Source organism: Empidonax traillii, unplaced genomic scaffold (assembly GCF_003031625.1).
Source record: "Empidonax traillii isolate 1590-97213 ecotype Southwest subspecies unplaced genomic scaffold, ASM303162v1 scaffold510:size820377, whole genome shotgun sequence".
NCBI classification, from domain to species: domain Eukaryota; kingdom Metazoa; phylum Chordata; class Aves; order Passeriformes; family Tyrannidae; genus Empidonax; species Empidonax traillii.
The window spans coordinates 757,910-770,310 of record NW_020955703.1 but is presented as its reverse complement, the minus strand read 5'-3'; the positions used below and the strand labels follow the sequence as shown (position 1 = coordinate 770,310).

At 53.7% G+C, this 12,401-nt stretch overlaps 1 protein-coding gene across 3 annotated transcripts in view; it reads left to right on the top strand.

The window, feature by feature from the left end:
* LOC114064027 (astrotactin-2) overlaps nucleotides 1–12,401 on the top strand; it is a 156,710-nt gene that overhangs the window by 38,390 nt on the left and 105,919 nt on the right. For all 3 annotated transcript variants that reach the window (XM_027896682.1, XM_027896681.1, XM_027896683.1), the window contains exons 5-7: nucleotides 6,052–6,176; nucleotides 6,549–6,653; nucleotides 8,098–8,277. In XM_027896682.1, the coding sequence (XP_027752483.1) occupies nucleotides 6,052–6,176; nucleotides 6,549–6,653; nucleotides 8,098–8,277 (410 nt within the window). The remainder of the gene's footprint in view (nucleotides 1–6,051; nucleotides 6,177–6,548; nucleotides 6,654–8,097; nucleotides 8,278–12,401) is intronic.

Sequence of the window (12,401 nt, the reverse complement as noted above, 5' to 3'; positions counted from 1 at the left end):
TGCCTGTTTCAAGCAGAGTTGACAAATACCTTTGGATCAACTGAATTCCTGTTTTACAAGGAATAAACTATTCACTAGGAAGGAATCCCTTTCCCTGCAGTGCTGCCCCCACCACCTGTGCCCTTCTGTCCTGCTGCCACTGCTGTCTCAGGTCTTAAAGTCCCATGTCCAGATGTCATTTGCTGGCTGCCACCATCACTGTGCCATGGCTGGGGTCCCTGCATGGCACCACGTGCCTGTGGCACAGGCACCAGTGGTGTTTGCAGTTCCTGGGAACCCACAGACCCTGGTGAGAGCCACCACCCTCTGCCCTGGCTCTCAGTGTCCCCTCCCATTCTTCACTGTCCTGAGAATGGGCACAGTGAGGGAAGAGGAGCCACAGTGCTGCCCCTGAGGGTCTCTCACAGCTGTGCCAGTGTGGCACCACAATCAGTATTCCAGTGCTGGGGTCAAAGAGCCATGGAGCTGGAGCCCAATCCAAGGGGGAGTAGGAGGTGGGAAGAGGGTCCCAGTTGCTCCCAGCCCCACAGAGGGTTTTGGGGCTCAGCCCAAGGGCAGATGGAGGGGACAGTGCTGAGCACCATCCCTGCAGACCCACTGAACTGGCCTGAAGAGCACCGAGCATTCCCACAGGCACTGCAGCCCCAGCACCGGCATGATTTACCTCCTGAAACACCTCAATTTAAATGCTAATTCTCCCTGAACCAGGGGGTAAGGCAGCTATTGAATATTGTCAGGCTGTTTATTGCTGGCACTGAAGTGGGACATGCTGGGGACATGGAAGGATGGGCAGTACAGAGTCTTACCTGCAGCATCAGGGGCTGATGGGGGAATGGGGGCGATGGCTGTGGCCGCACCGGAGGGATCAGGGTTGTGTGTCCTCTCTCTCCCCACAGCCTGGTCTGACCACAAAACAGTGCAAACCATGGTTAAGGCTGAAAGCTGGGGAGCTGGAAGGGGCTCCAGGACGCAGCAAAACCCAACCAGTGTCACTTTTTTTATCCTGCCTCGTTCTACAGGGGTGGGTGCTCGCTGAAATTAATGCCCAGTAAATTTGGAGTAAGTAACTGCTGGTTCAGAGGATTTGCATTAAACCTTTATAACTCACCCGTGCCTGAGGTCATGGAGACACATGGGGGGAGATTTACAGTGTGCTTACCTTTTCCTAAGTGGCTGTGGCAACAGGACACCCTCTTTTCTGTCTCCCAGTGACTGCAGATCAATTTTTTTTTTTTTTTTTTTGGTGATGACAAGCTAAAAAGAAGCTATTTATCAATGTCCCCATGTCAGATGCAGGCTGGGCTCTCCTGAGCTTGCAGCCACCCTGGTGGGAACTTCTCCAAGGGAAAGCTGGGGGAAAAGCTGGCACTAAATAGCCTCAAATCCATCATGTTCTCCCCGAGCCAATGTGGGACAGAAAGAAGTAAGATTAATAAATAATTCTTTGCCAGAGCAGGCGTCCTCTCAGACTTGCATAGCAGAAAGCGCGGTCCTCGCGTAGGCACTTTGCTGAACATAAGCTCACTGGATGATAATGTGATTAACATTTGTAGCTGTGCTGGCTCAGATAAGGGTAATTAAATCTCACGCTTCAGGGCATAAGCTAATCGCTTGTGGGGTCATTTTATATATATATATTTACCCCCTCATGAATATACTTGCCCGGTTCCTGCAATGCAGATTGTTTACCTGCTGTGGGTGGTGGGTGGTGGCAGGAAGCCCCGTGGCAGCTAGTGCTTGGGCTTGCAGTGGGAGTTGTACAGGTGCAAGAAGGGTCTCCAAATATGTTGGTGGGCAGAGTCCGTCCTCAAGGCCGTGTCCTTTGGGAGCAGAGTGCGAAGGGAGGAAGCCACAGCTGACAGAGCCAAGGAGGAGAAGCTGCTCCTTCACCCAGACATGCTGCTAACAGGAAAATTAAATGAATGATCAGCTACCAGCTGATCTTTCCCTGCTGCAGGCCAGAATCCCACTGCAAGCTTGGCCCTGGATTTCAGCATCTCAGCAAGGAGATGCAGTGCCCCAGGGTCAGGATCACTGTGCCATGGACCAGGATCTGCCAGCCGTGGCCCCATCCAGGAAGACCACGGGACTCCACCTACTCCCCAATGTCTGCATCAGGCTCTCCGGCTCCCCCAAAAGCCGATTTTGCTCAGGGGTGCTGTGGGACACTGGTCCTTTTTGGAGGCTTCCCAGGGGCTGTGGGAGATGCTGCCAGTGCTGCGGAGAGCAGCAATGCAGCCCTGAACTGCACCGAGCCACGGCTGTGCCACGTGACCTTGGGGGTGGTTTTTAAGGTCAGAGGCCCCAAAAACATGGCTAGTTTCTGTATCTGGTGTCAGAAGGACAGGAGAACAGCTGTACAGTGGGTTCTCACTGCCTGAGCCCTCCTTCTGGTACCTGAGCAGCTGTTACCTCACCAGCACCCTGAGACAGGGGAACTGCTGTCAGTTATCTGTGTCACCAGAGGTAACAAGCCTGTTTTATGACTTCAAGGTTAAACCAAGTGTCCATCAAGGCCAGGATTTTGAGCTCAGTTTAATCCAAACAACAGTCTTCCTCCTGAGCCCACCCTGCTGGTACCAGAGCTCACTAAAGCCTTTGGCTACTTGACCTTTCCCAGCACCAGACTCATTTATATGGAAGTCAGTTTTCTCTAAGCAGGCACATACTCTGGGTTGAATGCTGTTGGGGACCAGGGCTGAGAAGGAGAAACTGCATTTCCTTGTATAATGACTCAGTATCTGCAAAATGCCCCAGGAGATGCTCAGATCCCCACCAGGAGAGCACTGTGCCCTTGGGTGGATTCTGGAGAGAGCGACGTGCTCGCTGCTCCACTGAATATCTGGCAGCTGCTCCCTGAGTGTTGGGGAGATGCTGGGAGAGCAGAACAAAGGATGAGGATGTTGTGGTCCTAGCAGGTTTGCCTGGCTGCCTCCTGATCCCATTGGAATAAACCTAGTTCCATGACTGGTAGGAATTGCCAGGTCATGAAGGCATTGCAGTGCCTCTTGGAAACAGCCCCGAGCCCCAGGTGTGAATCCCACACCTGGTCCTGCTCCTGTGCGGAGGTGGCTGGGCAGGGAGCAGACAGAGGCACGTGCACAGGGATGCTGTCACATCCCTCCCCTTGTCTGTGTCCCTGCCCCTCCCACAGAGCTTTGATCAGAGCTTCCAGAGAGCACAAAAGCCTGGCAGGAACTCTCGTTTTGTGCCTCCACAGCGGGCAGCGCGCGAGCCACAGGTTTATTATTAAGGCCCTGTGGAAGAGGAGCTGCAGCCCTCTGCCGGCTGCAGATCCATGGAATGCCATGCCTTGGGCAACTCTGGCAGCAGTGTCTCCCCTGCCTGGTGTGTCCCCATCACCTGCACCCCCAGAGGCAGCAGAGGCTCTGCAGAGGGGCTGTGTCATACCTGCACTCTGCATCCAGCGAGTGCTCCCCCTGCTTGGCTTTGGCTCATCCCTTCCTTGGGATGGCAGGGAGTGGGGGTCTGGAGGTGGGGAGAGGGGAAAGAGATGCAGGAAGGGTCTGGTAGCAAAAATGCGTCATGGAAGTGCTCCTGAAGTTCTGCTCCTTCCTTTCATGGGAACATGCTGTGGGCACAGGTTGGGTGTGTGCCCACACCTTGGCTGCCGCTTGCCCCTTGTTTTTCCTTGACCTTTCAAGTGCAGAGCAGTTAAACAAATGGATTGCAGGAGCAGCCCTGCCTGCAGAGTGCAGCTGTTGGGTTAATACCTCCTCACAGAGGCAGCAGCTGCAGTGCATGGGTCCCCTTGAGCCCACTCATGCCCAGGGACAGCTGTTTTATGGGCTCATGGCATGGACAGGTGTTGGTGAGATGCTCCAGGTGGGTTGACGGGGGGAAGAGGAGATGCTGCTTCTTTGCATCTTCTCTGCTCCATGCTGGGGTGCAGGGCAATGGGTGAACACAGGCTTGTGGTGTTTGTCATGCCATGTGTCTCTGTCCCCTGGGACTCAGCTCTTCTGGCATGCCAGCTTTGTCTCTTCATGTGAGAGAGCACTTGGGAAGGTGCCACCAGCCAGTGGCATTGTCCTTTTGGGCATCCCCTCCTGGTCCTCTTGGAGATGGGATGTGGGGCTGGGCAGGCAGTGACCCTCCTGGCCTCTGTGCTAACCCCTGGTGCAGGGTATGGGGCTGAGCCATCGGGGAGGGGACAATCCCCATGCTCCAGGATGGCAGGTGGGCTCAGTGCAGCTGCATCCCACTTTCCCAGGGCAGCATCACGCTTCTCCATGGCTTTGGGATTTGGCAGCGCTGATGTTTTCCCTGCTCTGCTGAGGCAGAGCAGCAGGGACTCCAACACGCTCCTTCCCCTGTTCCCTCCCAACATGCCTAATTTTGCAGCCCCGATTCCCACCACCCACACGGCTCCTGACTCCGGCAGTAATTGCAGTTCCCCGTTTGCAGGGCTCAGAGGAGCAGAACGCTCCACCACGGGGATCCCACACCCAGCAGGATCAACAGGAGATTTGTGAGCACGGTGCGAGCAAGAGGCTTTTCCCCTCAGACAGAGAAAGCACTTTCTCTCTGGCAGTGACTAAAATGAAGCTCCTGAGACACAATCAGGTGCTGGCAGCTCTGAGGTGGGGGTATAGCAGGAGGCAGCTGCTAACTGTGCAGCCAGGGAATCCTGGAATGGTTTGGGTTAGAAAAGGGACCTTGCTTGTTCCAGCCCCCTGCCATGGGCAGGGACACCTTCCACTAGAATAGCTTGTTCAAAGACCCGTCCGGTCTGGCCTTGAACACTTCCTGGACCCCACTCATGTGTTCCCATCTGCAGCTGCTCATCCCTGTGCTTCTCACCAGCCTTTGGGCTGGGAAGATCCCCAGGCTGGTTGCACAGTGCTATGGCCTCTTGCTCACCTCTGGTGCAGGTTGCACTGGCCATATCCTGGCCCCAGAGCAGTGGGAGGACCCTGGGGAAGTGTTCTACAAATTCAGCATCTCACCACAGTTGGACTCATGGAAATAGCTGGGGTGTCCCCACCTGCGAGATGACCGTGGGATGGTGGAGCATCCCCCCAGGAATGGGCTGTTGGGGGTGTAAAACCAGGGAAAGATGAGTAAGACCAGCTGCTGTTTAACAGAAAGTCTATTCCAAAAAACACAGCTGGAGCAGGCGTTGCCAGCCTGAACCTCCCCCCGGCTCCTGGGGCTGACCTGATTTTGCAGGAACCTCCCTTTCTTCTGCTCCGCTGCCCTTTTGTCTCCGTACCCGGAGGACGGGGAGCCTCCTGGCCTATATTTTGGCTCTAAGATCAATATTTAAAATCCCCCCTCCCGTTTCCTTTGCGCAGGCGCGAGGCATTTTCGGTTGCCGGGGGAGGCTCGTCTCCCAGAGACCTGTCTGTTCACCATTTCAAATAATATCCCCGGTACCGTTGTTCTAGAAACAATTCATTAGGGGCCTATTATACAATGTTATACCTGCCAAGGTTAGAAAAGATCCTGCATGTGTAGTAAAATTGCACTGTGAGCTGTACACGAGAGAGGGGTTTTTTTGGTGCCTGTCTCTAAATGTACTTTTTGCTCCTTTTGGAGAGAGAGTCGTCCAGGGGGTGAAGCTGTGGGGTGATGGTGCTGCCTGCTGTGTGGAGCCCCAGCAGGGCTTGGTCTGGTGCCTGGTGACTGTCCTTATCAAGATGCTGCAGGTGTGGAAAGGGGCAGTTTTGAGGTGTGGCAGCTGTTCCTCTCTCCTCACCGCTCTCCATCCCCTCTCCAGTGGCCCACTTGGAAAATCTGGGCCAAAATAGTAGCCGGGTCCCCAGGCTGAGAGAAGTTCCATGCTTCTGGAGTGCTAATGGAGCTGTGGTCCCTGGGGAGCTCATTAAGCATCACCTCAGAGGGCTGCACAGTCAGGGATGGGTTGAAGTGGGGGCTGCAAACCCTATCCCCTGGTAGGGCTCCTGCTCAAGGAGATGTCCCTCGCCCTCCTGAGCTGCCTGTCCCAAGTGCCACCGGGGCAGCTCAGCCCCTCTGCCCGGCCGTGCCCTGCATCGTTGCTTTGCAGTTGTCTTTTTCTCTCTGCAGGGAGAATAACTTCATCAAGGACTTCCCACAGCTGGCTGACGGGCTCCTGGTGATCCCACTGCCCGTGGAGGAGCAGTGCCGTGGTGTCCTCTCGGAGCCCCTTCCCGACCTCCAGCTTCTCACTGGTATGAGCTCAGTGCCCCTGGGGCAAGTGCAGAATTAAGAACCCCTCTTCCCACCCTGGATCCCAGCGTGGTTCCTGAGAGGAATCAGCACCAGTGGCATCTCAGGGTCCTTTGTGCCATCCCTCCTGGGTGCCTGGGGCAGAAACAGTCTAAGGGCTGTGTGAGTCCACCCTGACACAGGTGGCAGCATCTCCATCCCCATGAGCTCCCAGCAACCGCAGCGCTGGTCCTGCCAGCAGCCCCATGACCCCGTGGCATCACCGCCAGGGAGGTTTCTGTCCCTCCAGCCATCCCCTTTCCCACCCCTCACAAAGCAGTTGCCTGGTGGGAGCATTCCCCAGAGCGTGGTCAGCAGCGGTTCTTCCTTTGCAGGGGACATCAAGTACGACGAGGCAATGGGCTACCCCATGGTGCAGCACTGGCGGGTCAGGAGCAACCTCTACAGAGTGAAGCTCAGCTCCATCACCCTCTCTGCAGGTGAGGGATTCCAGGGGCAGGGAGACGTGTGTCTGGGTGGGTGGGCAGTGTCCTTCTGCCCCAAGCATCCCACTGACATTTCCCACCTCCGGGGTCTGCTCCCAGCGCTGCTGCAGAGGCAGGCAGAGGGATTTTCCTCCTTTTTACAGGGTGGAAACTGAGGCAGGGACTTTGTGCGGCTCAGCCAAGAGCTGAGGTCAAAGTCAGGATGAATCCAATAAGAAACGCCGCGGGGAGGATTCGTGGGGGGTGGCTGTGTGTACGTGTATGTATGAAAATCAGTAAGTACTTGAAAAAATGTGGTATTTAAAGGACCCAAAGCACTTGTAAAAGCGGGTCATATAAAGCTGGGAGTCACAGATGAAGAAGGGGTGGGTGGGAGGATCCTGCAAATGTCAAAACATTTCACTTCCACATTTTTATAGCTACACATTTTGTTTCAGAAATGCTGAAACATTTTGTTGCGACCTGAAATGTTTTGCCTTTTCATTTCAAAATAGCATTTTTTTATTTAAAAATGAACGAGTTGTTAAATGGAGAGAGAAAGAAAAAAAAAAGATTTTAGTGCTAACAGGCTGCACAGCCCCAAAATGAAATAACCTGCTCAGAGCTGAAAAAAATACTTGGGTTCAGCTCAAAATGAATTCCTCTGGCTTTTTTTATTAAACCAGCCTTCCCTTTCAATAAACCAAGCAACCAACCAGCCAGATAATCTCATTTTGGTGACAGTTATGACGTATTTTCTTGCAGTGTGTTTTCCATCCCACCACTGAACCAAAACGATGATATCAGCAATTCTAAATGATGCCGAGGTGCTGTGGAGTCACCAGCGCTTCCAGGATATTTCACCTCCATGGAGCAGTGCGGGTCCATGTCCTTATCCCATGCCAAAGGTCCCCACTGTCTCCGTGGATGTTGCTCAAGTGATGCCCCAACTTTTGCACACCCATGGAGCTGCCATCAGCCCAGCCCCGTGTGTCCCTCTGGGCTGTCTCCAGCTCTCCCAAAAACAGATACCAGTCGTGCAGGGTGTGTGCACTAGAGATGGAACACCTCTGGTTATGGATACAGCCAAGGAAAGGCCAAGCACATCCTCTGGGGAGAGCGTTGATGATGTGCCACCAGACTGGAGGTGGCAGGAGGGGGTGGGTGTGGGTGTGTGTGCACACGCGTGTCCACGTGCACATCCCTGTAAAATGCTTTGAGAAATTTCTTAGAGGGAGGAATCATAGAAGGAACTCAGAGCCACAGGCCGGGGTTATAACAGGTGGTGGATTCCAAAGGATCAGGTAGATGATGGAGGTAAGAGAGGAAGAACTGCACTTTGCACCCACACAGGGACTTGTATGACCTGAGCAGGGATCCTGTGGGGCTGTCTCCTGTGGATTGTGGCTGCCAGCCCTGCCTGGCCAACCCACACACATCCCCTTCCTCCCTCCCACAGGCTTTGCAAACATCCTGAAGATCCTGAACAAGGACAGCAGCCGGGAGGAGCTGCTCTCCTTCATCCAGCAGTTTGGCTCCCACTACATCGCAGAGGCGCTGTACGGCTCCGAGTTCAGCTGCACCATCCACTTCCCCAGCAAGAAGGTCCAGCAGCAGCTCTGGCTCCAGTACCAGAAAGGTGAGGAGGGCGGCGGGAACGGGCAGGGGCACAAATCACCCCCTCTCCCCATGCATTGACCTTCACCATGCTGGTTAGTGGGCTCAAGCAGGAGACTTGTCCCAAACTGAGTGCCCAGTGTCAAGAGACGGTGGCACATGTCCCTTGGCAGCATCCCTGAGCCAGGCAAACCCACACTGCCAGCTCCTGCCCTTCAGCTTCCACACTCTGGCTGCATCCTTCCCCAGGGTGACCCATTCCCCATGGTGGCCCCCACACGCTGGGGGTGCTCGGGGTTGGCTGATGGAGATGTGACATAATTGAGCTGTCTCAGAATGGCTTTGTTTTATTGCTTGTGACAATGACAGTCTTTAAGGAAGTGCATTAAATCAATAGCAGACTCATTGTGCTACACCATAAATAACGAGACACATCATTAAACAGGGCAATAAACTTCAGGACTTTGAAGTAATACAATTAGGTTATGTTTATAAAAACTCCCTTATCGCTGTAGCCTTCCATTTGCCAATTCATCTCTCTCCTCCAGGGAGTTGGGGAAATTCCCTGGGTCTGATATTTTTCTGTTCAAAAAACATCTGTGGTGTATTACATGGCCTATTGTAGGGCTGATGGTGACAGAGGTCATCAAGGCACTTGAATCCTGTCCTGCAGGTGCTGCCATGAGCAGCCTCGCTCCATGGAAGCCAGCAAATGAGGATGTGCTCCCACACGCCTCCTCCGTTGCTCCCGGCTTGTTTTTTTTTTTTTCCCTGTTTCCCCGGCGCGGCTCGTCTTGTAAGCGTATTTATAACACCCTGCTCTCGTTTGTTTGGGTTTTAAATAGTGATAAATGAAGTTTGCCATAGCAATGCCCCCGTTTAGCAGGAGAAAGCGCCGTGGAGGTGGGTTGTTTACGGACTCTCGGCGTTATTAATCATTCGGGAGCGCTCCCTGCAATCCTGGGGCCAGCACGGGTGGTGGGGAGCAGACCTGGAGTGCCCTGTGGTCTCAATGAGATCACTTCACACACAGGTTTCTCAAGTGATGCCGGGTGGGAATGAGAGGCAGCCACTGCAGTGGGAGCTGGGCATGAGCATTGTTGCTGTTTTCATGATCTGGGCCAGAGGGGATGTGAACAGCCGCAGTGCTTGATCCGGCAGTGAAGTATCTCCCATTCCCGAGCTCCCACCTTCCCCTTGGCTGGGGGCAGCAGTGGCTCCCAGGGCTCAGCCACAAAGCCCCGTGGTGGCACAGGGCCTGCAGTGCCTCGCTGACAGGATAATTTCCATTTTAGTCCATGGTATGCAGCTGGCCAAGGCAGCTCCTCACTCCACACCCTGCTCCTGCCCACACTCCCGGAGCTGTGCCTGCCCTGTGCTGCTCGCAGGGCTGCCCCTGGACAGGATCCAGAGCGTCCTTCCCACTGCCTGTGAAGCATCAAAGCAGTCACGGGACCCCAGGGATCCCCCGGGGCTTTGCATGTAATGCCTGGACATAAACTTTTAACTTCTGACTGTGCAGCATTTGGGCACTGGGTGCTGGCTCCGACTTTGTGCTTTGTGTGTGACTCCACCTGTGGCTTTGGTAGCTGGTGGGGTGAACTTTGGTGCTGTGGGCAGTGCAGAGGAGACCAGTGCTATACTTAGCTCTTTGATGGCCACAAAATACTCTTGGAAGGACATTGAGGATGTTCAAGCCTCTTGATGATACCAGGGGAGATCAGCTTGTGGACACAGGAGGCATCCCAGAAAACCCAGGGTTCTCTCACAAAGAAATCCTAGTTAGCCAAGAGAAAGAGCTTGCTGTTCATGGTAGATAGATTTTATTCCCTTCTTTTCCACTGATTCACCCTCATTTTGCCAGTGACATAAGGCAGATCAGAATAAATAGCTCCAACTAGACAGTTCTGGATGCCTTCTCCACTCAGAACAGCTCCGGCCTGCCGGGTTCCCCACTGCTCACCAGCCCATTCCAAACTGCTCAGCGACCACACATATGCATCATCTCTAATAAATACAAAAGTAGGACCAGGATAACTGTAATTAGTTAGTGAACAAAGCAGGTCACAAGAGGAGGGGGAGAGGAGAGTCTCAAGCTAATTGGAATGACACCAACTATGAGAAAAATGCACATCGCATGGTGTTTGCAGCATGGCACAAAATTATTTTAATATTTTAATCAACTTCATAAATCAATCTCCGGGCCTCAGGAGGAGGCCTCCGCCAATAAATGCACAATCTGCGCATGAAACCCTAATTGAAAACATGGTTTTGAAGAGAAAACCACGCCACTGGCAGCTGGGATCAGGCATTGGCTCTGTGCCGAGGCTGGAGCCGCCCAAACGCCACACTGGCCGCCGGCACAGGAGCACTTGATGTGGATTGGTGCCTGCAGAGCATTTCCCTCAGCCAAGTGAAGAGGAAAGGGATCCAGCAATGGCCAGGGACAGCACAAAGTCAGTGCTTCCGTCACCACTGGCATGAGCAGGCTGCTCTGCCCAGAGGAGCGCAAAATGTTCCCCTTCTTCCTGCAGGTGGATAAGGCGTGTGCTGGGTGGAATGAGGTGACCGCCCTCGTGTCATGGTTTGAGCTCAGAAGTCCAAAACGTAGCCCCGTACTGGCCACTGCAAAGAGAAGTAACTCTTAACACCGGCCAAAACCAGCACACCTTGTCCCTAAGGATTTGCAGGAGTGAATCCTGCAAATGAGAGAGCCAGGCAGGCTCGGTGTCAATGCTGCGCACACCGAGCCCTGCGTTCTGCCAGGGCAGGCATGGGAGCATCCCCCAGGCTCCCTCCCGGGAACAGCCTTAGTCCGTGAGCAGACCGAAGCAAACTCCAATTTTATTTCACGCAGAGTGATTAAAAGCCCATTTTTTTTGGGCTGCTTGCTCTGGCTCTGTGCAGCCAAGCAGTGCTTTCACTCACCGAGCGGCCTCCGAGCGAGGACCTCGCGATCGACCCAGCCATTGATCTGTGCCACGGGAGCCCACATCGGTTTTCTCCCCCATCGAAGGCAGCATTTAACGCTGATGGCACCTCATTAAGTTCGTACCAGTTGTGTGAGCATCTTCGTTTGGCAGCTGGGACGCACGTGGTGCCCTCAGCCACGTCCTGCTGTGTGCAAGAATGTGCCAGGCCTGGTGGGATGGAGGGAACTTGCTTTGTCACGGCCCCCGTGGTGCTGTGCTTTTGATTTCTGGATAAACCACTGTGGATAATCCCCCCGGCGTGTTGGCTGCTGCTGAGCAGTGCCTGCATGGCATCCAAGCTTCCTCCTTTCCCATTCTGTCCCCACGGTCACTAGGCTGGGATGGGCAAGGTGTTAGGAGGGGACACAGCCAGGGCTGCTGGCCAAAATTGGGCTATTCCACACCGACATGCTCAGTAGTAAAACTGGAGGTGGAGGCTGGGAGTCACCCCACCACAGAGACTCAGAAAATGTACAGGAGGAAAGAGAATGATCCCTCCATCCAGTAAATCCACCTGCTAGGAACCACTTCATTCACTGATATAAGTTTATCAGAGACCTGGTTACTCTGTGGCCCCTCAGTCAGGCTGGATAAGGAGGTGGTTAGGGAAGGGAAGAGCTGCTCTGATTGCAAAATCTGGCAGTGCCAGTGAGATTTCCCCAAGAGCTGTTCTGGCTTGCTTGTTCCCAGTGGAGAAGCCCATCTGGGACATGGGGAGGGATGCTGATGAGTTGGGGATGTGCTGTGCACGGATGGAGCAGATCCAGAGGCTTTCACTGCCCAGCTGATACCTTGCTTTAGGTCTGCAGCACAAGAAATGTTTGTTTTTCTTGCATTTCCTGTGATCCCTATCTAGAGTTTCCTTGGCTAAGGTTCCCTGGCCACGTTGGGCACTCAGCAAGCTGAGCCTGTGGCTGCTACAGATGTGAAAGATGTTACCTCTTTGTAACAGATCATTTATGGAAAGAGTCCATGGAGGGGCTGTGATCTGGCAGGTCCTGTCACAATCCCTAAGGCTTTCTGCCCCCTGCCCTCCCAGGTACTTGCTTCTCTTCTCTTGGACCTCACATCATTAGCTGCATCTACATTTAAAAGGCAACAGTTTTCATGGGTTTTTTTGTGAACTCTTTGACAAAAGATGTTCAGAAATTGTATTTATTGGCATAAATATCCT